We start from the raw sequence: 24,461 nt of genomic DNA, 5'->3' as shown, positions 1-24,461 counted from the left end.
CCAATCCACTCTGGCCTGCAAAGTTTCTGTTGGGAAATTAGCTAACAGTCTTATGGGAGTTCCCTTGTGATAACTACTTCTTTCTTGATGTCCTTAAGGTTTTCTCTTTGTCTATTTGACTTTATTACTCAGTGTAATTCTTTGAAGGTTTATTCATTTTGAATGTATTATAGTTCTTACCTTTGTGATAATAAGTAGAATTATTGATATTTTAATTATGATGTGTCTTGTTATGGGCCTCTGTGGGTTCATCTTGTTTGGGACTTTCTGCACTTCCTGGACTTGTATATCTATTTCCTTCACCAGGTTAGGAAAGTTTTCTGTCATTTTTTTTCGTATAGCTTTTTTTTTCTTCCTTTTTTTTTGTTAATCTTCACTGGGGAATATTTTTTCTTATTGATTTTTAGAGAGAGTAGAAGGGACGAGTAGGGGAGATAAGAGAGAGAGGAAAAACATTGATGTGAGAGAGCCACATCGGTTGGTTGCCTTCTACACTCACCCCAACTGGGCTAGGGAACCTGCAACTCAGGTATGTGCCCTTGACTGGAATATAACCCTGGCCCTTCGGTTCACAGGCCAGTACTCTTACTACCGAGCCAAGCCAGCCAGAGCTTTCACAAAGGTTTTTAGTTCCTTGCTCTCTCTTCTCCTTCTGGCACCCCCATGATGCAAATATTGGTGTGCTTAAAGTTGTCCCAGCAGCTCCTTATACTATCCTCTTTTTTAAATTCATTTTTCTGTTTGCTGTTTTAATTGGGTGTTTTCTGCTTCTTTGCTTTTCAAACCTCTGATTTGATTCTCTTCATCTTCTACTCCACTATTGATTCCCTGAAATGTATTCTTCATTTTGGTTAATGTGTTCCTTTATTTCTGACTGGTTCTTTTTTTCTGTTTCCTATCTGTTTGTTGAAATTCTCACTGAGATCATTCCTTATAACCAATGTTTTGATCTCTGCATCTGAAAGATTGCTTGTCTCCATTTTATTTAGTTATTTTTTCTGGAGTTTTCTTTCACTTGGGACGTGTTTCTTTATCTCCTTATTTTGTCAGCCTCCCTATATTGGTTTCTATATATTAAGTAAAGTTACTGTCTCCTGGGCATGGCAAAGTGGCTCTGTAGGGTCCAGTGGCACAGCCTCCCCAATCACTGTACTGGGCACTGTGGGTGTGCCGCCCATAAACTGTGTATACTCTTCTGTTGTAGTTGATTTCTGTTGGCACATCAATGTAAGAGATTTACTCCAGGCAGATTGGCTTCAAGGACTGGCTGTGATCACTATGGAGTATCAGCTGGACTTACTTCAGCGGGACTCTGGTGCCCACTGAGTTTTTTACTTGTGGAGGTGGTAGTGTGGTACTTCAACATGGTGCAGAACTGTCCACTGGGTGCACTGGCTCTGGGGCTTCCTAGGAGGTTCAGGCCAAGATTAACTGCCATTTGTGTCCTGCCTGGGGTCACCTGGCTTGAGCTACAAAGTGACTTGCAGATGGCTGCTACTTGTGCTGTGAACCAAGTTGCACTAGTGGCAGGCCTGGAGCCACTTAGGAAGAGATACATGGTACCTGGGGCCAGATGCTGCTTGTTTGAGAGATTTTAGGAAAGTCTGAAGGATAAAACAAGACAGGCCGTTTGTATGGAAAAGCCGCTGGAAACAGCAAGTTGGGTGGGGCGAGGTCTCAGGGAAGTATCAGGGTGGGGCCAACAATGTTAGCCAGGCTGATGGGAGACAGATATGGTGCTTTCCTGCTGGCTCTATGGGAGGAGGGCTTAGAAAAGGAACAGTGGCATCTGCCAGAACTTTTGTCTGGGAGAAAGCTGTTCCGGCTCTCCTCAGTCTCACTCAGTCACATTCCCACTGATTATTTTTACAGCCAGAAGTTATGGGGACTTCTCTTCCTGGCACTGAAACCCTGGGCTGGGTAGGGCCTGGTGTGGGGCTGGGACCAACTCCTCAGGAGGGACCTCTGCTGCCAAGATACTCCTCCAGATTTTTACCTTCTACAAATGGTGTGGGACCAGTCCATTCACATCTCTGCCTCTTACGAGTTTTGGTGTGGTTTCTTTATATCCTTAATTATAGGATTCCTGTTCAGCTAGATTTCCGGAGATTCTGAATGATGATTTTTTCTGTAGTTTAGTTGTCATTTCAATGTGGTTGTGGGAGGATTGGAGTACCATATTTACCTACTTCTCCATCTTAACCAATGGTTTAATCTCCAGTCTTTCATTTTCTAGTTGGATTTTTTTCTCTGTTGATTAAAAAAACAAAAAACAAAAAACTTTTTAAGAGCAATTTTAGGTTCACAGTAGTATTGAGTAAAAGGTACAATGATTTCCCATATATCCGCTCCCTCTACACATGGATAGCCTCCTTTGTTGTCAAAATACTGTTGAGTTTTGAAAGTGCTTATATATATTTTACATACTAGTCCTTTGTCAGATATATACAAATATTTTCTACTATAGTTTGTCTTTTTTTTCTGTTTGTTTTAACCTGAAGAGATATATATATTATATAGAGAGAGAATGAAGGAGAGGTGAGAGAGGGCATACGTGCATGAGAAACATTGATGTGAGAGAGACAATTGACTGGTTGCCTTCCATTTGCACCCCGAACTGGCCAGGGATGGAGCCTGCAATCAAGGTACCTGGGAATTGAATCTGCGATCCTTTGGCTGATGCTCTAAACCCTGAGCCAAACTGTCCAAGGCTGTAGCTTTTCTTTATATAGTAATTGTCATATAGTCTTTTATAGATTAAATTTTTTAATTTTTATGAGGTCCAACTTACTGATTTCTCCTTTTATAAAAACTTTTTCTTTTATGGTTTGGCAAATCTGAGAACAAAAATCCTGAAATTTTCTTTCCATGTTGTTTTCTAAAAGTTTTATAGTTCAGTATTTATGGCTGTGATCCACTTTGACGTGTTTTTTGTATATGATACAAGGTATAGATCAAAGTTAATTAGTTTTTTAATGTATGGATATTCAATTCTTTCAGCAGCATTTTCTGAAAAGATTATTTTTTCTTCCCTGAAATTGACTTTCAGAAATTGATTGTATGTCTGGGAATATTTCTGGATTTCATTATGTACAATTGATTTATTTTCATGCCATTGTTACAGTGTCTATCATGCTGTCTTTATAAGTCTTGAAGTCAGATAGTATAAAGTCCTTCAACTTTGTTATTTTTCAGAGTGTTTTTGCTATTCTAGCTTTCTTGAACTTCTATATGAATTTTAGATTCAGTTTGTTAGTTTCTACAAAGTAATCTTCTGGGATGTTAATTTGAATTGCTTTGAGCCTGTATATCCATTTAGGAGAGAATTAACATATTTTACAATAGACAGTCTAATCCATAAACCAAGTATATCTCAGCATTTATTTAGATCTGATTTAACTTCTCTCACAATATTTTATAGTTTTCAGTGTAGAGGTCTCGTCATTTTTATCTCTAAGTAGTTTTTATTTTTAAATATTATTGTAATGGTATTTTTTAAATTTCAGCTTCTGATTGTTGGAATATGCATATTCATCTTTTGTCCTGCAACCTTGATAACTCAAGTATCGGGTCTAGTAATAATTAATGTCGTTTTTAAACATTCGTTTAAAATCTTGCTTGGCGTTGACTTGTATTGACATAACCTTCAAACATGTGGTATCTACAGAACGTGTGAAGTGCAATTAACAAGTTTTGCTTGAAAAAGTTTGTGTTTGGTTTGGTTTTTGTTGCAAAACTAGGGCTAAGAAGATGGCAGATGAAGAGCATATTCGGCACTGCATGCTTTACAAGTTCCAATTAGGAAGAAAAGCAAGTGAGGCTGCAAAAAACATCTGTAGTGCTCTTGGTTAAGATGCAGTTAGCGCCAGAAAATGCCAGCGTTGGTTTGAGAAATTTCGCGAGGGAAATCTTTCGTTAGATGACAAGAGTGGTCGAGGCCATGTGTCCAATTTTGATCAAGAAGCTCTTCAAGCTCTTTTGGTGCAAAATCCTCAAATTACCCAACAAGAGCTTGCAACAACTTTAAATTGTTCACAAAAAACAATTTCCAATCAATTGCGTGCACTTGGCATAGTCCAAAAGTTTGGAAAATGAGTTCCTCATGAGTTGACCGACAACAACCCTAATCAAAGAGTCACAATTTGCAGTTCGCTCCTCTCTCGTCAAAACCGTTTGCCGTTTTTAGAGCAAATTGTTACCGGAGATGAACAATGGGTGCTGTATGTTAATTTGAAAAGGCAGCTTCAATGGTTGGACAAAAATGAGGCTCCGCAGCCCACTCCAAAACCTGACTTGCATGCGAAAAAAGTGATGTTGTGTGTTTGGTGGAATTTTAAAGGAATTCTTCATTATGAACTTTTACCATCTAACCAAACCATTACAAGTGCAGTGTATAGTGCCCAATTGGAAAGGTTAGCCCAAGCTTTAAGAGAAAAGGAACCCGCGCTGATTAATCGGAAGGGCGTAATTCTTCACCACAATAACGCATGACCGCATACTGCAAGAATCACTGCTGAAAAACTGCGCCAGTTGGAATGGGAAGTTCTCCCTCAACCTGCATATTCTCCTGATATTGCCCCTTCCGATTACCATTTGTTTCGTTCTTTGCAAAACTTCATTTTTGGAAAAAAATTTAATAATGAAGAATGCCTCAAAAATGCATTGACCGAATTTTTTGCATCAAAATCACAAGAATTTTACAACAGAGGGATTAAAATGCTTCCTGAGCATTGGGCACAAGTAGTAGAAAACAACGGCAACTATATTGTTGATTAAATTTTGTTGTATTGTTTAAATAAATTCGATTTACAACCGAAGGACTTGTATACATGCATATAAGTACAACCAATGGACATAAAACTATGGGGAGGGAGGGGATATGGGGGAGGGAGGGAGGGGGGCAAAAAAAAAATCATTAAAATATGTAAAAATAAATAAATAAATTAAAAAAAATAAAAATAAATAAATTCGATTTAAAGTATTAGAAAACGACATTAATTATTACTAGACCTAATATTTGTTTTATATAGTAGCTTTTTTGTAGATCCTATAAGATCTTCTACCTAGCTGTTGTCATCTTAAAAAATGACAATTTTTTACTTTTTAATTTGGATGCTTTTATTTCCTTTTCCTAACTTTATTTCACTAGCTAGAAGCTTCAGTAAAATAGAAGTGATGAGAATGGACTTGATTGCCTGCTTAAATATGATGTTAGCTAGAGGTTTTTCATAGAATATTTTTATAAAGTTGAAGAAGTTCCCTTCTAACCAGTTTGCTGGGTTTTGGATTTTTAAAATATCAGAAATGGATGTTGGACTTTATCAAATGCTTTTTTTTTTTTTTTTTTTTTTTGCATCTATTAAGATCATGTTTTTTTTCCCTTTTTTTTTCTTCTTTCTCTTTAATCTATTTTTACTGACTTCAGAGAGGGAGAGATAGAAACATCAATGATGAGAGATAATCATTGATTGGCTATCTCCTACAGATACCCCCACTGGAGATCAAGCCTGAAACCTGGGTACCTACTCCAACCGGGAATTGAACCGTGGCCGCCTCATTCATGGGTCACTGCTCAAGCACCTAGCCACACCAGCCAGGCTTTTTTTTTTCTTCTTTTTTTTTTTTTCTTATGTAGTTTTGCTTTTATAGCTCTTTAATACAATGAATTACATTGATTTTGCATGTTAAACTAACCTTGCACCAAAAGCGGTTTGGCTCAGTGGTAGAGCGTTGGTTTGTGGACTGAAAGGTCCCAGGTTCGATTCCGGTCAGGGGCATGTATGTTGGTTGCGGGCACATCCCCAGTAGGAGGTGTGCAAGAGGCAGTTGGTCGATGTTTCTCTCTCATCGACGTTTCTAGCTCTCTCTCTTTCTCCCTTCCTCTCTGTAAAAAATCAATAAAATATATTTAAAAAAACAAACAAAAAAACCCTTGCATTCTTGGGACAAATCACACTTGGCTATAATGTAGTATTATCTTTTTTATATGCCCCTGAATTTGATTTGCTAAAACATTATTAAAATTTTTTGCCAATATTTATGAAGGTTGTTGATCTGATGACTTTGTTTTTTTGTGATATCCTTGCCTGGTTTTGGTATCAGGGTTTTGTTGGCCTCTAAGAATTGGGAAATATTACTCCCCTTCGCTGCCTTCAGTTTCCTGAAGCATTTGTGTAGAATTTGTATGCTTGGTAGCTTTCCCTAGTGAAACCATTTGGGCTTGGAGTTTTTTCCGGTGGAAAGTTTTTAATTATAGATTCAGGTTCTTTAATAGATATTGGGCTACTCAGGTTATAATTTTTTTTTTCCTTCTAGAAAGATCTCATTTGTATCCTTCAGGAAATTAGTGAACTCATTGTAATTATGAATGTAAAGTTATTCATAATATTCCCTTATTATCTTTCTAACACTTATAGAATCTGGTGATGTCTCTTCTTCCATTTCTGATATTGATCCTTTGTGTTTTCACTTTTTTCCCTAATCATTCGGGCTAGAGGCTTATTAATTTTATTGATATTCTGAAATGATCACCTTTTATTTTAATTGACTCCCCCCCCCCCTTCTCTATATCATTGATTTCTGGCCTGATCTTTTTTTTTTTTTTAAATACTATTTTATTTTTTAACATTTTTTAAATTAAATTATTACCTGTATACATATTTTAACATTGCGCCCCCCCCCCCCATACATACCCTTCCTCCCCAGAGTTTTGTGTCCATTGGTTGTACTTATATGCATATATACAAGTCCTTCGGTTGATCTATTATCTCCCCCAGATCTCCCTACCCTTCTGGCCTGATCTTTATGTCGCCTTTGTTTTTGAAAGATATTTTAGTATGGTAAACAGTTCTAGGTGGATAGTATTTTACTTTCTGTACTTTTAAGATGTTTTACTGACTTCTACTTTTTTTATTTCTGATGAGAAATCTGTCATCATATTTGTTCCTTTGTACATAATATGTTCTTTTCCCCCCAGATGCTTCAAGATTTTTCTGTTCATCTCTAGTTTTAAGCAATTATATTATGGTGTACCTTTAGGTGATTTTCTTCATGTTTCTTATATTTGGGATTCTTTGCAATTTTTGGTCCTGCAGTCATATACTTTTCAGAAATTTGGAAATATTTCTGTAGTTATTTAAGTACTTTTTTCTGTTACCTTATCCTAATTCAGGGATTACAATTACAAATTAATTAGGCTGATGAAACTGGTGAGTGTATGTATGTGTGTGCGTGCATGCGCCTGTTTTGTCTTAGTGTTTCATTTTGGATAGTTGCTATTAGTTTGTTTTCAGATTTTTAAATCTTTATATTTCTTTATTGTCAACCTCCTGTTGTGTATTCCTATCCAGTGTATTCCCCCCCACACCCCCCAACCAGGCATTAGAGTTAGTTTTCACCTCTAGCAGTTTGATTGGGATATATGTATGTATGAATGATGTCCCCCCAAAATGCATACACATTTGTATGGGACACACTGTATTTATTCATATTCTATTCCATGTCTGTACTTAACTTGTTTAGTCTTTCCATGTCTACATATAGAAGTCATAATACTAATGGTTTTAATGTCTTTGCTTACTAATTCTGTCGTTATGTAATTTTTGGCTCCGTTTCAATGGATTGGCTTTCTCTTTATAAATCATATTCTTTTTATTGGTGAATTTTGCTTATTGGTTCTGGATTTTATTTTAGTTTTTGTATTTCTATAAAGATTCTTGAGCTTTTTCTTTCTTTGGTGCAGTTATTTGGAACTATTTACTCTTCCAGAGCTTGCTTTTTAAGTCTTGTTAGATGAAACTAGAGCAGTATTTATTCCTAGAGTTAATTTTTCCCATTAGTGAGGCAAAAATTCTTTGGATTACCATATCTAATGTGCCATGAATGATTTAAGTTTCTTAGTCTGGCTGATGGGCACACACATATTACTGACTGTTTAAGATTGTTCTAATTGTTTTGAGTGGTTCTTTCTCTACCTTTTTTCAGTTTCTTCACTTGTATGTAACGGTTAATGCGATTTTTTTCCAATAGGTGGAGTTACACATATGTTGATATATATGTGGTTAGATATGCTATTTTGTTGTATTGACAACAAGCTTCAAAACTTCATGTCAAATTTTCTGAAGGTGTTAACTTCATAGGTATCTTTACACTTAAAAATGTTGAATTTCGTGCAGGAAAAAAAAGATCATTTGCATGAAGTTTTAATACATTACTTTATTTTGAAGAAAAGTGCTGCTGAAAGTTATCATATACTTTGGGAAGCTTATGGTGAACATGCTCCATCTCAGGATACTTGTGAACACTGATTTAAACGTTTTAAAAGTGACTTTCAATGTGAAAGACACAAAAACGTCCAGGTCGACCAAAAAAAGTTTGAAGATCAACAATTACAAGCATTATTGGATGAAGATGCATGTCAAACTCCAAAACAACTTGCAGAAAGATTAAACGTTGCTGAGTAAACAATTTCTGATAGTTTAGAAGCAATGGGAAAGATTTTAAAGAAAGAAAAATGGGTGCCACATCAAATGAACAAAAGACAAATGGAAAACTGAAAAGTCCAGCACGAAAAAAAATCTGTTTTGCTTCCAATTGTGACTGGCGATGAAAAGTGATTTTGAGATTCCCAAATGCACAAAATCATGGTTTGATCCGGGTCAAACATCAACATCTACTGCAAGGCCAAATCGCTTTGGAAAGAAGACAATGCTCTGCCTTTGGTGGGATCAGGAAGGTGTGGTGTATTATGAGCTCCTGAAACCAGGAGAAAATGTTAATACTGATCTCTACTGACAACAAATAATCAATTTGAACCACGCTTTGCTTTCATCATGAAATGACCAGAATGTGCCAGAAGACACAGCAAAGTAATTTTGCTTCATGATAAAACACCATCACACACTTCAAGACCAGTTAAAGACATGTTAAAAGATCTTGCCTGGGAAGTATTAACCAATCTGCCATATTCACCAGACCTTGCTCCTTCAGATCACCTCTTGTTACGATCATTGGCACATGCACTTTCTGAGCAGCACTTTAAAACATACGAAGAAGTGGAAAATTGGGTCTCTGAATGGTTTTCCTCAAAACAAGAAAAGTTCTATTGAGACTGTATCCACAAATTACCTGAAAGATGGGGGAAAGGTGTAGCTGGCGATGGACATTACTTTGAATAAAGCACTTTTGATGTTTCTCTTGAAATTATCATATGTTTTCTTTGATTACAAAATCCGCATTATTAACCTGTACATCTGGTATTAATCAGTACTCAAGGGGACCTTTTGCAGATGGATCTAAATTGTTCTCAGTGCGTCTCTTTTCTCTCTTGTACACTGCCTAATGAAATGTAGCAACTTTGGTCTCCAGCTCCTCAAGTTAGGGAGACCACTGGGGTGCTTCTGGGTTTATATTCCCTGTGCCATGGCCAGGAAACTTTGCCCCAGGCAGAACTGAGTTCATTATAGTCCTCTCACCTAGTTTGTTTTCATCTCTTGATTTCCAATCTCTTTAGGAATCTTGTTTTATATATTTTGTTTGGTTTTAAAGTTTTTAAATGGTAGGTAAATTCAGTGTCATTTCATTCATATTGTTTAGAAATTAAACTCAGTATAGCATTATAGTAGGAAAAAGGCCTGGAAAGAAAATTACTTTAAACCTTTTGTTTCTTTTTACTAAAGCAAACTCTTCCTAGGCTCTTGTAAGAAAATAGTGCTAACCTAATAAATAAAAAGCCAAAGTGAGAGGCAACAAGCTGTTTATTTTAGATCAAAGAATAAGCTATCTGAGATATATTGATTCAGGCAGAAACTCAAATAGTGTACTGATTATGAGGTCAAAGAATGGGGTATTTATGAGAAAGGGAAGGTAAATAATTCCATTAATAGGGATTTCTATTGGTGCTAATAAACCAGGGAAGGGATTTCTACACATGTGCTAAGTTATTCTTTACCTTACTTATAACATGGTGATGCTAATTCTACAGACTTTATAATTTTTAGCCTTAAAGTCAAGGATGTCTGCTTTCCTGTTAGCTTTACAAACAGTTGTTTGGCATACAATACTGTTGTGGCCTATTCCAAAGGTTATTTTTCCCAGTTCAAACATTCCAGATGTTTGAAGAGTAAGATATGCAAAGTAATTCAATTCCTCTGAGATGGCGTCTCCTTTTATATAATTTTCACAGTAGTTATATTTAAAAATTTTTAGAGCATCTGTTACTAACAATATAGGAGAAAATTCGGAACTATTGATGTTGCTACTAACAAGTATTGCGAAACAAGTTAATCTACTAAATCAATCTCCCCATTCTCTGAAGGCTAAATCAATTTATAGAGGAAATCTCTTATGATGAGCTCTTCATATATAAATTTGATGTTATTTTGTTGACTGCCGATATCACAATTTTTTTCAACATCAAATGAAAATATTTGCTTATATTCTGTAGCATATTATTAAATGCTAGAGGCCTGGTGCACGAAATTTGTGCTCTTGGGGGAGTCCCTCAGCCCAACCTGTGCCCTCTCAGTCCAGGAGCCCTTGGGGGATGTCTGACTGACAGCTTAGGCATTCCCCAAGGGAAGCGGGCTTAAGCCGTCAGTTGGACATCCTTAGCGAAGCTGAGGAGGTGGGAGAGGCTTCCACCACCACCGCTGCGCTCGCCAACGGTGAGCTAGCTTCTGGCTTCGTGACGCACCCCCCTGTGGGAGTGCACTGACCACCAGGGGGCAGCTCCTACGTTGAGCATCTGCCCCCTGGTGGTCAGTGTATGTCATAGTGACCAGTCGTTCTGCTGTTTGGTTGATTTGCATATTAGCCTTTTATTATATAAGATTAGAGGCCCGGTGCACAAAATTCATGCACGGGGGTGGGGGGGAGGTATCCTTCAGCCCAGCCTGCACCCTCTCAAATCTGGGACCCCTTGAGGGATGTCCGACTGCCTGTTTTGACCGGTGGTATCAGGTCTAAATAGGCAGTTGGACATTCCTCTCTCAATCCAGGACTACTGGCTCCCAACTGCTCGCCTGCCTGCCTTCCTGATTGCCCCTAACTGCTTCTGTCTGCCAGCCTTATTATCCCCTAACCACTCCCATGCCAGCCTGATTGATGTCTAACTGCTCCCTGGACAGCCTGTTTGCCCCCAGCTTTCCTCCTCTGCCAGCCTGGTCACCCCTAATTGCCCTCCCCTGCAGGTTTGATCACCCTCAACTGCCCTCCCTTGCAGGTCTGGTCCCTCCCAACTGCCCTCCCCTGCTGGCCATCTTGTGGTGTCCATCTTGTGTCCACATGGGGGCAGGATCTTTGAGCACATGGGGCAGCCATCTTGTGAATTGGAGTGATGGTCAATCTACAATACATATTACTCTTTTATTAGTTAGGATAGAGGCCTGGTGCACAGGTGGTGGCCGGCTGGTTTTCTCTGAAGGATGTCCCAAATCAGTGTTGTGGTGGGCCTGTTGTGGTTTGTAGGCCGGCCACACCCCCTGGTGACCCAAGTGGAGGCCCTGGTATCTGGGGTTTTTATCTTTTACAATTGAAACTTTGTAGCCTGGTGCAAGCCAAGCTGTCTGCTGGTTCCATGTGATGGGATTTGTTTACCTTCTATAATTGAAACTTTGTACCCTTGAGTGGAGGCCTGGTCCTGCCAGGGTGTGTGGAAAGTTTGGCTTCTTCCATTGCCTGGTTTCTCTGTGGCTGCAGCTATCTTGGTTGGGTTAATTTGCATACTTTCTCGATTGGCTGATGGGCGTAGTGCAGTGATGGTTAATTTGCATATTACTCTTATATAGGATTTTATGTTTCAAAGATTATCTCATATTTTGTACTGTTTAAAACATCCATTTATATACTCATAGCTTGCTCAAACTGGTACAGAATTTAACTTAGTCTTTGCATTTATTCTTCATGCTAGAAGTGCAAGCAAGCACATTAAGGCTTAAAAAAATATATGTGTGTGTGTGTGTGTGTGTGTGTGTATGTATATATGTGTGTGTGTGTGTGTGTGTGTGTGTGTGTGTGTGTGTGTATATATATATATATATATATATATATATATATATATAAAATTGAGTTTTTTTACAGAGAGGAAGGGAGAAAGATAGTTAGAAACATTGATGAGAGACATGGATTAGTTGCCTCCTACATACCCCCCACTGGGGATGTGTCCGCAGCCAAGGTACATTTCCTTGACCGGAATCGAACCTGGGACCCTTTAGTCCACAGGCCGACGCTCTATCCACTGAGCCAAACTGGTTTTGGCAAGGCTTTTTTAAAAAGCAACAGTTCTAATATAGAGAGACACAAACTATTTAAATTATTTTTTCCACTTCAAGTAGAAGGCTAGTATTAAGCCAGCATCTAAATATGAAGAAAAAGCAAGTTGCTTCTTGTTAATGTGTAGTTAACAAGTGCAAAGTCTGAAAAAAATCAAGGCTTTTTAAATTATATTTTCTTTTTTAAAATATATTTTTATTGGTTTCAGAGAGGAAGGGAGAAGGAGAGAGGGACAGAGACGTCAGGGAAGAGAGAGAATCACTGATCCGCTGCCTCCCGCTGCCTCCTGCACACCCCACACTGAGGATCAAGCCCACAACTCGGGCATGTACCTCAACTGACTGGGAATTGAACCATGACCTCCTGGGTCATAGGTTGATGCTCAAACATTGAGCCACACTAGCCGGGGTATTATATTTTCTTAAGCTGTGATTTTATTCATTTTACTGGCCTTTTTAAAATTGTTCAGTGACTCCTTGTTGCTAGTAATATAACATCGAATTTGGGAGTTAAGGTTCTTTGCATTGTCTTCAGCCTATATTTTCACTTACGTTAACCTTTGTTATCTGCTAGCTGTTGTTGACCAAAGATACTATGTGCTTCCACCTTTTCCTGTGCTGTGGTTTTTATCCTACCAGAGTAATGTCAGGGCCTGCAGGCTATTTCTTCTCTCTGGAACCCTTTCCCCAGATATGTAATTGGCTTCTTGCTTTAGAACTTTGCTCAAATGCCACTTTATCATTTATTGTGTTCCCTGGCCATTGTATTTAAAATATCTTTTTTTTCTAAGCACTTCCTATTCTTTTTACCCACTTAATTTTATTTTCTCCATAGCATTTATCAAAATCTGACATCGTATAAATTTTGTAACTTGCATGTCTCCTTGTTTTGCTCCATTGAATATATAGCTCAAGAGGAAAGAGACTTGATTCTGTTTTATTTTCTTACATCTAGAAAGTTCTTGGCACATAGTAAGCATTCAGCACATTTTTTATGACAATGAGTCAATGAATGAGTGAATGAATAATTACAATAGCTTTCTAAGTCTTTTCTGCTCATCCAACTCTCATTTATCTTTCCAGGCCCACTTCAAAGTTGCACCACATTCATAAAGCTGCCTTTGAATGAAGCTGTTTCTAGTTACTTCAAAGTAGCCCATCATGATTTTTTTCCTCCTTTGAACTCGTGCTATTTTCATATCAGTATGAGAGAATTTTTTAATAGATATAATTACACATGATTGGAGAAGGTTGCAAGATGGGAGCATTCTATGACTTAAAATGTTTAAAGAGTGACAGAATGACCCACTCAGTAAAGAAGACGAGAGTTGATATTTAGTAGTCTTCTTTTATCTGTGGAGCATATATCCTAAGATCCCCTCATGGATGTCTGAAACCAAAGATATACCAAACCCTATATATGTTTTTTTCCTATACACACTTACATACCTATGATGCACAGTAAGAGATTAACAATGATAATGAATAATAAAATATAACATTTATAATAGTATACTGCAATAATATTATGTAAATGTGGTTTCTCAAAATAACTTATTGTAATCAGCCTTATTTTTTGTTAATGGCTTGATATTACTCGTTTCAGGGGGATCCCTTGTTGAAGTCTTCATATAGTGCTTTCTTGGAGCAACACTGCCCAACTCTACACATTTTCTTTTCATATTTTCCATATTCAGATTTAATGCCTTTTCCATTTAACCAAGCACTTATACACTGTGGCTGTAAGTTATGCACTTGGATATGCAACAGCAAAACTAGCATAGCATGAATTTCTTTCTTTCTTCACAATTTAAGATAGAAGATTCATTCTTACTGTAGATCTTAACACATCTGTCTCTCTCTCTCTCTCTCTCTCTCTCTCTCTCTATATATATATATATATATATATATGTGTGTGTGTGTGTGTGTGTATTGTATATATGTATATATGTACATATATACATATATATATATCCCCCCTTATTGAGAACTTTAAACCATTCACTTGAAAGCTTCTCTTCAGCTTATTTGAATTGTCAGTATTGTTAGTATCACTGTCCTTGTGCATTGGGGTCATTATTAAGTAAAATAGAGTTACTTGAACAGAAGCACTGTATTACCAGGACAATCAGTCTGATAACTGAGAGAGCTACTAAGTGACTAACAGATGGGGGATGGGGAACACATATATCCAGCTTGTATATGCTAGACAAAGGGATGATTCATGTCCCTGGCAGGACTGGATGGTGAGAGATTTCACCATGCTACTCAGAATGACATGCAGTTTAAAACTTATAAATTGTTTGTTTCTGGAATTTCCCATTTAATATTTTCAAACCACAGTGGACCACAATTTACTGTGGGTAACTGAAACCATGGATAAGAGGGACCTACTATGTATAGTTCTCTTTGTGCTAGGTGCTTATATATTTTATGTCCTTTAATATCAAGGGACCCTGAAAGGTGTAGATGAACTTGCCCCATTTTATAGTTGTAGAAACTGACATTTAAGAGAGGTCATATAATTGGCCTATTGTTTCATAGCCATAAGTGTCCGATAGGTGATTTAAACTCAGGTCTGACTTTGTATTGTGGGAAGAACTGTAATATTGCCTTCAGTGAGTAACTATGTACTTCATGAATTCAAGGCCCATGATGATTGTGTGAAGTTTGGCAGTTTTGAATTTTTACCAAGAAATGAAGGCCTGAATGGGGAAGAATGATGACACTTGGTTATGAAGAGAGAAAAAATTGCTAGTGGTATAATTAGATACATCAAAAGGAAAACAGAGGCATCAGTTAACCATTTTGTCAGATCTTGGCCTGGTGATAGGTCAAGATTTTGACTACAGAGTTAGTGGATCTTATTTTGATAAAAAAAAACACAAAAACAAACAAACAAAAAAACACCCTTTCTGGAGGATATGGCTTTTAAATTGATTTTTAGAGTGAGAGAAATATTGATTAGAGAGAAAATTGATCAGTTTACCATACTTCTCTGATGTGCCTTGACTGGTTATCAAACCTGTAATTTTTGGTATATGGGATGATGCTCCAACCATCTGATCTACCTGGCTAGGGCTTATTTTTATTATTATTATTTTTTAAAGAGACCCTTATTATTAGGACTTATTGCTTGGCTTTTGTTTTTATATGATTCAAGAGATCTTAAAAATTAAAATGAAAAAACTTATTATTAGGACTTATTGCTTGGCTTTTGTTTTTATATGATTCAAGAGATCTTAAAAATTAAAATGAAAAAACTTAACTATTCATATTAAGCTAGTCTCCAGAAGATGATAGTTACTATGTTCAATTAGATATATACTAATACTTATCAAAAATTTACCCTGTGCCAGATACCATGGCTTCATGCCTGGTAATTTCTCTTTATCTCAAGTCCTCCACATCTTGAGATTATCTGCTAGTGTCTTCTCAGCTTCAACTACTACCCAGATTCCCCAAAAATAAGACAGTGTCTTATATTAATTTTTGCTCCCAAAGATGCACTAGGTCTTATTTTCAGGGGATGTCTTATTTTTCCATGAAGAAGAATACGGTACACATTTATTGTTAAATGAAAATAAAGGAAATTTATTACCTGTATACGGTACGGTAGTACGGTAGTTGTCAACACAAACCAGACAAACTGTGAATTCTACAGTATCAAGAATTTACTCATTTATTCAATGACAATCATGTAATCATCTTCTGGAACATCATCATAACAATCCAATTCCTGAACTTCCTGGTGAATTTCTTGTGACTCCATTTCTTTCAGAATCAGTGGACCAAATCTCTCATGTTTAGCTTAGGGGGGCCTTCTTTTCGGGGGATGCCTTATATTTCACTCAAAAGGAAACCTGTAAGTAGGTCTTATTTTTGGAGGATGTGTTATTTTTGGGGAAACACGGTAGTTCTGCTGCTTGCCATTTTTTTATTTCTGATAAAGGAAGAAAAAAGCAATGATATTTCATACCTACATATAAAGAAATACATACAGGTGTTTAAAAAACAGCCTTATTGAGGTATAATTTATATACTCTAAAACTTATTGTAAGTGAATAATTTAGTCTTCTATACAGAATTTTGAAACTATCACCATATTAGAATTTTAGAACATTTCCATTATTACACAAAGATTTATCATGCTTATTTGCAGTAATCCCTCCCCGCTTTCTACCCCATCACATAGTACAGGTTCTTTTGCAAATTTATAGTTAAGTTTACAATTCGGAAAACATATTTTCATGGGTTGTTGTTTGCTTCTCTTCGTCATTCACAAGTGTACCTAATGCTTAACTTAGCTGACCCTGAAAAATGAAAGGCTAGTCATTTTTGGGTAAAGAACAAAAGGGCCTGTGGTAACGAAACAGAAAGAGTGTCTTCCTGGTTTCATGCTTGATCCTGGACAATATTTTGATGCAGGTAGCTTTTCTTTCAGATCCTTTTATTGCTTTGGTGTGTACATCCTCTGGGCATCCTGTGATGCTGCCTTTTGAATTACCCTTTATATCCTAGTTGATTTTGCCCTTCTCTTCTCCTCTGTTCCCCTTGATCAAAATTCTCTTTTTCTGTTTCTTTCTCCAACAAATAAAACCAACCAAATCAAGTCTAGTTTTACTATCTCTAACCTTATGTATTATGAGGAAAGAAATAAAGTGAATTTATGCTAGGGAAAGGATTGGTAATTCTGGAGAGATGACAGTGATTTGTATTTTTAAATCCTTATTAACCTCAACAACCCCCTCCCCCCCCCAGGGTGCATGATTTTTTTTTTAAGTGTAAAGATGTCTATGATGTTAACACCTTCAGAAAATTTGACATGAAGTTTTGAAGCTTGCTATTAATACAACAAAATAGCATACATATCAAATCGCTTATATATTAACATTTGTGTAATTCCATCTATTAAAGTTTGCATTATTAACTGGTACACCTGATAATTGACTACCATGTTGAGCAGCTATTATCAAGGCAATTTTAGGTAAATTTATGAGACTACTTTTTTAGAGTGGATAATACATTTGTAATTTCAGTTAGGCTTTTAAAAACCCATTTTAGGGTTTCCTAAGATATAATAGTTATATTTCAAAGAAAGAGACATTGACAAAATTACATTATTATATAATTTGGTAAAAAGTGATTAGGACTAAAATTTTCCATAATTGATAGCAATTTTTATCCTTTTAGCAACTAATGAAATGTTTTTTTTTATAGCTTTAGTTGTTTAAAACTTAAAACTTAACCTAACACCCTATCGAATAAAAGAGTAATATGTAAATTGACCATCACTCCAACACACAAGATGGTCACCCCCATATGGTCAAAGATGGCTGCCCCTATTTGGACACAAGATAGCCAGCAAGGGAGGGCTGTTTGGAGGGACCAGGCTTACAAGGAAGAGCAGTTGGAGGCTATTAGGCTAGCAGGGGAGGGCAGTTAGGAGTGACCATGCCTAAAAGGGAGGACAGTTGGAGGGGAACCAGGTCTTCAGGGGAGGGCAGTTGGGGAGGGGGGACCAGGCCTGCAGGGGAGGATAGTTAGGGGCAATCAGGCAGGCAGGCAGGTGAGCGGTTGGAAGCCAGCAATCCTAGATTGTGAGAGTGATGTCCGACTGCCTGCTTAGGCCTAATTCCACAGAGCAGTTGGACATCCAACAAGCAGTTGGACATCCTTCAAGGGGTCCCAGATTGGAGAAGAGTGCAGGCTAGGCCAAGGGACACACTCCCCATGCACGAATTTCGTGCACTGGGCCTCTAGTTTAATTATATTTAGCCTTTGCTCAAAAGCTATGTCCTATTTTTTTTGTTATTGTTAGCTTTATTGTTGTACATCTTCTTATACAGTTTTATCCTTGTATAACCTTTGGTTATTGTAAAAAATGCACCACTGTATTGGGTGCTAAGCTTTTTACCTGCATTGATAGTCCTATGATAATATGTAAATAATGCTTTCTGCTTAATTTGACCAGTTGTTACATGAGAAAACTGTGTTCTGGAGAAAAGTCTCCATTTGTATTTTGCCCTGCTCCCCTAGCAGATATTCTGAGTGGGTTCATTCTATTTTATGAATAAAAATGAAGCTGCACTAGGAATGCCTTGAAAATATTTTGTTTTCCCATTCCTGACTTATTGCCTTTTTGGGAATTGTTTCTGAGGAAAGTTAAGATACACTTGTTTTACAGATCAATATAAAACTTCTCTAGAGAAGAAAAAGTATTATATTTTGATTTTCCAAATTTCTTAATATGACCCTAAGTTATATATAAGTTGTGCTTTAAAACATTCAACATATTTTTCACACAAGTCTCATCTAAGTAATTGAGGGCAGCCAATCCTAACTCTCTTTTATAGGTGAAAACCTTGTTGCTCAGTGTGTTCCCAGCCCAATGTAATTTATACAGCACAAAGGTGGCAGAATAGGTTGACAGCACAGTCTTTTGGCCTCAAATTTATTTTGACACTATCAGCAATGAAACATTTAAATAGATCATATCCCAGATATTTGTCACTTTTTAGGTGTCATTTCTAAATTTAAAAGTAGGATATTTTAGCAAAAATTATATATACATAATATATTACCTAAGGAGTTTGGGAGAGTATATTTAGTTTTACTGCATTTTAATTATTAGTTTTAATTTCATTTTGTAGATTGACTTGCTGACCCTTATATAAAATGTATGTGCTTAAAACAGAAGCATAAATTTTTTAAAAGCTTCATTTTCTAAAAATTTATATCTTTTACTGTATATGTTTTTATAGTCAAAATAGAGGCCCAATGCACAAAATTTGTGCAAGGGGCTTGGCTCTTGCAGCCCCTTCTGCTTCGGTTGGCTCTCGCAGCCCTGGCTTCATCCAGAAGGTCGACGGATGGTTGTTCTGCTATTTGGTCTAATTAGCATATTAGCGCTCTATTATATAGGCTGATTAACATAAATCTGTTAGTATAAGCCTCTGACTATTTGAAACAATTTCCAGATATTTTTATTTTCTCATTGTTATACAGGGAATATGTAACAATAGACATAAGAACATTTAAACTTATTAAGAAAACACATTCAAAGGTATGAAGAATAGTAAAGCTTGTATTCTTATATTTTTATGTGAGTTTCTCTGCTGTGTTTTCCAGAATTTTTTTTTTATCATGATCCAAAGAATTAACATTTTATAGCATAGCTTACTTCATCTGTTAGGTTTTTATTTTTATTTTTATTATTATTTTTTAAATATATTTTTTATTGATTTTATACAGAGAGGAAAGGAGAGAAATAGAGAGTTAGAAACATCGATGAGAGAGAGTCATCGATCAGCTGCCTCTTGCACACCCCCTACTGGGGATATGCCCGCAACCAAGGTACATGCCCTTGACCTGAATCAAACCTGGGACCCTTCAGTCCCCAAGCCGACGCTCTATCCACTGAGCCAAACTGGTCCCGGCCATCTGTTAGGTTTTTAAATCTCAGAGTTATATTGAAGATTCATCTGATATAAGGCTTCTGGGGTCAGTCTTTGTTTCTCATACTTACCAACACTTAATACTAGTAGATTAAAAAAATTTTCTAATATGTTGAATACAAAATGGGGATTGTAACAGTTTTAAAGGGCGTTTTTCCTAATTACTAATGAGGTTGTGTGTATTTTTATATGTTAACTAGAGGCCCAGTGCATGAAAATTCATGCATTGGAGGCGGGTTCCCTCAGCCTGGCCTGCCCCCTTTCACAGTCCAGGAGTCCTTACAGGTGGGAGGCGACCTGGCAATCAGGGGAAGGCAATGCCACATCACACCTCTGCTGCTGCCACTGTAGACAGCACAAGCCTTGGCTGGCCTTGGTTACCTGGGCAACCGCCATCTGAGGCTTGCCTGCACTTCGGGCTGGCCCTGGGCGGCTTGGGTGCTGAGGGGACTGGGAGACTCCAGAGGCAGGTGCGCAGAGCTGGGCCTGGCCTTGCTGCACACCTGCCACCCCAGCAGGGCTGAGGGGACTGGGCAGCGCCATCTTGTGGCTGTGGGTGGGCCATCTTTGAGGGTGTGGGAGTCATTTAGCATAGTCCCTCTTTATTGGCTGTGGGCACTGCTGGCTTTACGATGGCGTGAGGGTCAATTAGCATATTCTCTTACAGGTAGGATTAGCCATATATTCTGTAAATTACCCATTCATATTTTTCAGTCCATTTTTTAAAAATTATTTTGGTTGTTTCTTACTAATTTTTAAGGTTTGTTTTTTAAAATCTCTGATTTTTATTTATTAGTAATCTTTTAAGTGAAGAACTTTTTACTGTGGGATGTTAATACTCCTGGGTTCAAATATGGAGAATGAAAAAAACTGTTCACATGAGTTGATTAGATTTTGGGGAAAGTTTCTAGAAAAACAAAATTAGTAAACTCATTAAGGTTTTTGAAGGTTGATTTATAACCTTCAAGTATAGCCAAGACACATGTCTTCTTATGAATTTGCTGCTGGTGCCATTTGAAAATTTGAGGATGAAAATTCTGTAAGCCTTCATTATAATTGTATTAAAAAACACAGAATGATATTTATGTGCTGTCATGATATTTATTTTAGTTTTTAATATGTGCTTTTCTTTGTTTCTTCTCTCTAATTAGGTCCCCGATGGGCTTCCTGGAATATTGGTGTGTTTATTTGCATCAGATGTGCTGGGATCCATAGAAATCTTGGGGTTCATATATCCAGGGTCAAGTCAGTCAACCTAGACCAATGGACACCGGAACAAATACAGGTAAACATTTTCTTACTGATAAATTCTTAAAAATAAAAATGAATTTAAAATCTTCAATCCTTCTTGCATTTAAGGAGTTATATTGAAATGGCTCTCGTCGTCGTGGCTCAGTGGTAGTGTGTTGACTGCTCGCTCTAGGTCATGGGTTCGATTCTAGGTGAAGGGCACATACCTGGGTTGTAGGTCTGATATCCTCCCACTCCCAAGGCATATGTGGGAGGCAGCCAGTTGATCAATTGATGTGTCGCTCTCACAAAGACTATTTTTCTCTTTTTTCTCCCTTCCTCCCTCCCCCTCTTCCACTTTTTCTAAAAAATTGATTGAAAAAAATATCCTCATACCTTGGGAAAGGATTTAAAAAAATATATTGAAATGTAGTGGGTTGAAATAGCAAGGGTCACATTTAAAATATGTGTTATTTGAATTGTCATTGGCAATTGTTTTTTCTTCTTAGTCAAGTCAGTTTGTATAACCTATTTTTATCCAAAATGTTGATTTTGAAGTATTTAAAAAAAAAAAATTCATTTTCCTTGTGTTGATGAAATTTGCCCTCATAATTCCATAGTCTGTTTTGTTTTCCTGTCAGTAGAGGGAGCCTGTGTAAAGATAAAGAATAAACCATCTTTAGATGAAAACTAACGAGTATTTCCCTTCTGTAGAGAGGTGTTCTTGATTTTCAGACAGGGCCTAATAGTTAGTTAGAAGGCAGTCCACTTAGTAGATGTTCTAATTATTGACCTGGACTTGTTTTGAATGGTTTAGTTGTGTTAGAGATAAGATTGTAATTTTAAGGGTTTGCCATTTTTCCAGTATGGCAGTCTTTTATTCTCAAAATCATAATTTTTAATCCTTAAGGTTGATTGCTGGTATAAAAATGATGATTTCTGCTGGTTTTATTTTATAATTCACAGTGAAATTATACTAGTTCTTATGCCCTTTTCAAAGTACTTTAAGTTAGTATGAAGGCTAAATTCACAAATATATGTAGTAGTTGAACTTTAGTGATATACAATCCTCCCAATCAGAAAAACAAATAAAAACAACACAGAAATTGGCATGAATGGGGTGAAATAAGAATAGGAGGAATAGAATACTCTAGGGAGTGAATTATTTTTAAAAAGATATGATAATTTGGTTAAAGAAAGTAAAACTTCTAAATTGAAGACATATTTATATCAAAGTAGATCCTAGAGGTAGCAAAGAATTAAATATGGAAAAAAAAAACTAATGTTTAAAAGTACTCAATGGGGGGAAAAAAAAGGAGTAGAGATCATCAGGCTATAAAGGCAAGCATAATTTATTTAATTTATTTAAATATTAATAAAGTTTTGAGCTTTTTACTGGCTAGGGCATAAAAGAAAATATGATGCTTTATGTGTTTTCAAGATCCATGGTGAGAAAATTTACATGTTACATCAAGGAAGCAGAGCTTTATGAACATTTCACATAAGTTAATGTTCTTTTTTGTTATTCCTCACCTGAGGGTATTTTTCTATTGTTTTTTTTAAAGAGTAGAATGGGGGTGGGAGAGGGGGAGAGAGGTTGATTGGTTGCTTCCCACACATGCCCCCACTGGGCTGGGGCTCAAACCTGCAACCCAGGTACCAGGGTTCCAACCTGTGACCCTTTGGTGCTCAGGCTGATGTTCTAACCATTAAGTAACACTGGCCAGGGTGAGTTAATCTTCTTATTAATATTTCTGTAGTGATTGTGATATCAGATTTCATTATATTGTTTCTTAAAGTTGTCCTCAAGAAAATGTGAGGTGTAGCTTGAAAATGTAACTTGGTGGTTGTAATGACTTACGGAGGTAAAAAGCATTCAAAACCCGCAGTGTATTTATTGTATTTTTAATGGTTTATTCTAAACCAAGGATAAAACATAAAATCCCTGGACAGTTCAGTTCTCCAGAAATATTACTTTTCTCAACGAGGCTTTTGAAAGGAGTTGAGTAACTGTTCTTTTTCTATAGCTTAGAGCAGAACTTCCCAATCATAGGGCTACAGTTTACTGGTTTTCTGTGGAATAGGTTACAGGTATACCACAAAATACTACTGTATTATTAAAAATGTAGGGATTTTGAAAATAATTATGTAGTAATATACAATCTTTGAAATTGTATTTGAACACTAGTCATATGGTTCCAACTGTCAACTTCCTGAAATAATTATTATTTTCGAATGTAAGATTTTGGTTAGTACTTGTCACCAGAGAATGCTCTGCATGGCTCCATATACCACAGAGCTCCTCTTCAAGGTGTTCTCTGCTGAGAAATGTGGTTAGGATGAACTTATTTTAAAAAAATCACATTAGTAGACAATAAAGTTTTACTTAAAAAAGGAAAATGAAAACAATAGAGAAGTCTAATCACACAGATAGGTGTACCATCCAGTATTTTTTGTAAGTAAAGCCAAGTTGTTGTTTAAAAATTATTCTGGAACTTCTGTGCAGTATAAATGAGGTAAGTGGTGAAGACCATATAACACAACCTTTATTTTAGCCTAGAAAATTTCAAGGCAACTGATTCTAGTGAATCTTTTGTGATGAATTGGTTACTAAATGTAGTACTGAGTAAATAAGTAGATTCATTGTGTGATATTATTGCGTGTAAATGAATTTTTGAGAATATTTGTGAAAAATAATTTATTTTTAGTAGTATTGGATGTGAAGGCATTTTGAGATGAATAATTAATCATATCAGTTGTCTATTGAGGTTGCTCCTTATTTAGATTTAAGCATATTGTATTTCCTGTGGTGGAGAAAATATTCCATAAATTCCAACTCTATACTGTGGCATATTATTTATTTTAAAAAATTGAGGTGTAGTAATAGAACAATTTACAGATATAAGTGAGTTTTATATGTTTTGACAAATGTCAATACTGTGTCACCTACAGCACATTGAAGATATACAGATCATGTCCATCACTCTAGAAAGTTCCTTTGTGCCAGTTTCTAGTCAAGTCTCTCAGGTGCAACCACTACACTAATTTCTATGCTCTTAGGTTGCTGTGTATTGAAATTTTTATTTTTTGGAGTTGGTTTTTATTAACTCTTATTTTTAATTCACATTAGGGGAAGTAAACATTACGTGTGATTTAGTGTTCCTTATTCCTATGATATTTTATAAGAATACTAGAGGCCCAGTGCATGAAATTTGTGCATGGGGGGGATGTCCCTCACCCCAGCCTGCACCCTCTCCAATCTGGGACTCCTTGAGGGATGTCCAACTGCCTGTGGGATTGGGCCTAAATGGGCAGTCACAATTCAGGATTGCTGGCTCCCAACTGCTCACTTGCCTGCCTGCCTGATTGCCCCTAATCACTCTCCTGCCAGCCCGATGGCTCCTAACTGCCCTCTCCTGCCAACCTGGCTTCCCCCAACTGCTCTCCCCTGCAGGCCTGCTCCCCTACAACTGTCCTCCCCTGCAGGCCTGGTTGCCCCTCCATT

General features: G+C 36.9%; 1 protein-coding gene across 10 annotated transcripts in view; it reads left to right on the top strand.

Annotated features, from left to right (window-relative positions):
• The window catches only part of SMAP1 (small ArfGAP 1), a 106,450-nt gene that overhangs the window by 15,119 nt on the left and 66,870 nt on the right, over positions 1–24,461 (top strand). For 9 of the 10 annotated variants that reach the window (XM_036413337.2, XM_036413335.2, XM_045573129.1 and 6 more), the window contains exon 2: positions 20,878–21,011. In XM_036413337.2, coding sequence (XP_036269230.1) covers positions 20,878–21,011 — 134 coding nt within the window. Of the gene's footprint in view, positions 1–20,875; positions 21,012–24,461 lie in introns of those variants that run through there. The other variant, XM_036413338.2, reaches the window with a different exon arrangement.

This window comes from Pipistrellus kuhlii, unplaced genomic scaffold (assembly GCF_014108245.1).
Source record: "Pipistrellus kuhlii isolate mPipKuh1 unplaced genomic scaffold, mPipKuh1.p scaffold_m20_p_5, whole genome shotgun sequence".
Lineage (NCBI taxonomy): Eukaryota > Metazoa > Chordata > Mammalia > Chiroptera > Vespertilionidae > Pipistrellus > Pipistrellus kuhlii.
This window is presented reverse-complemented; position numbering and strand designations above follow the sequence as displayed.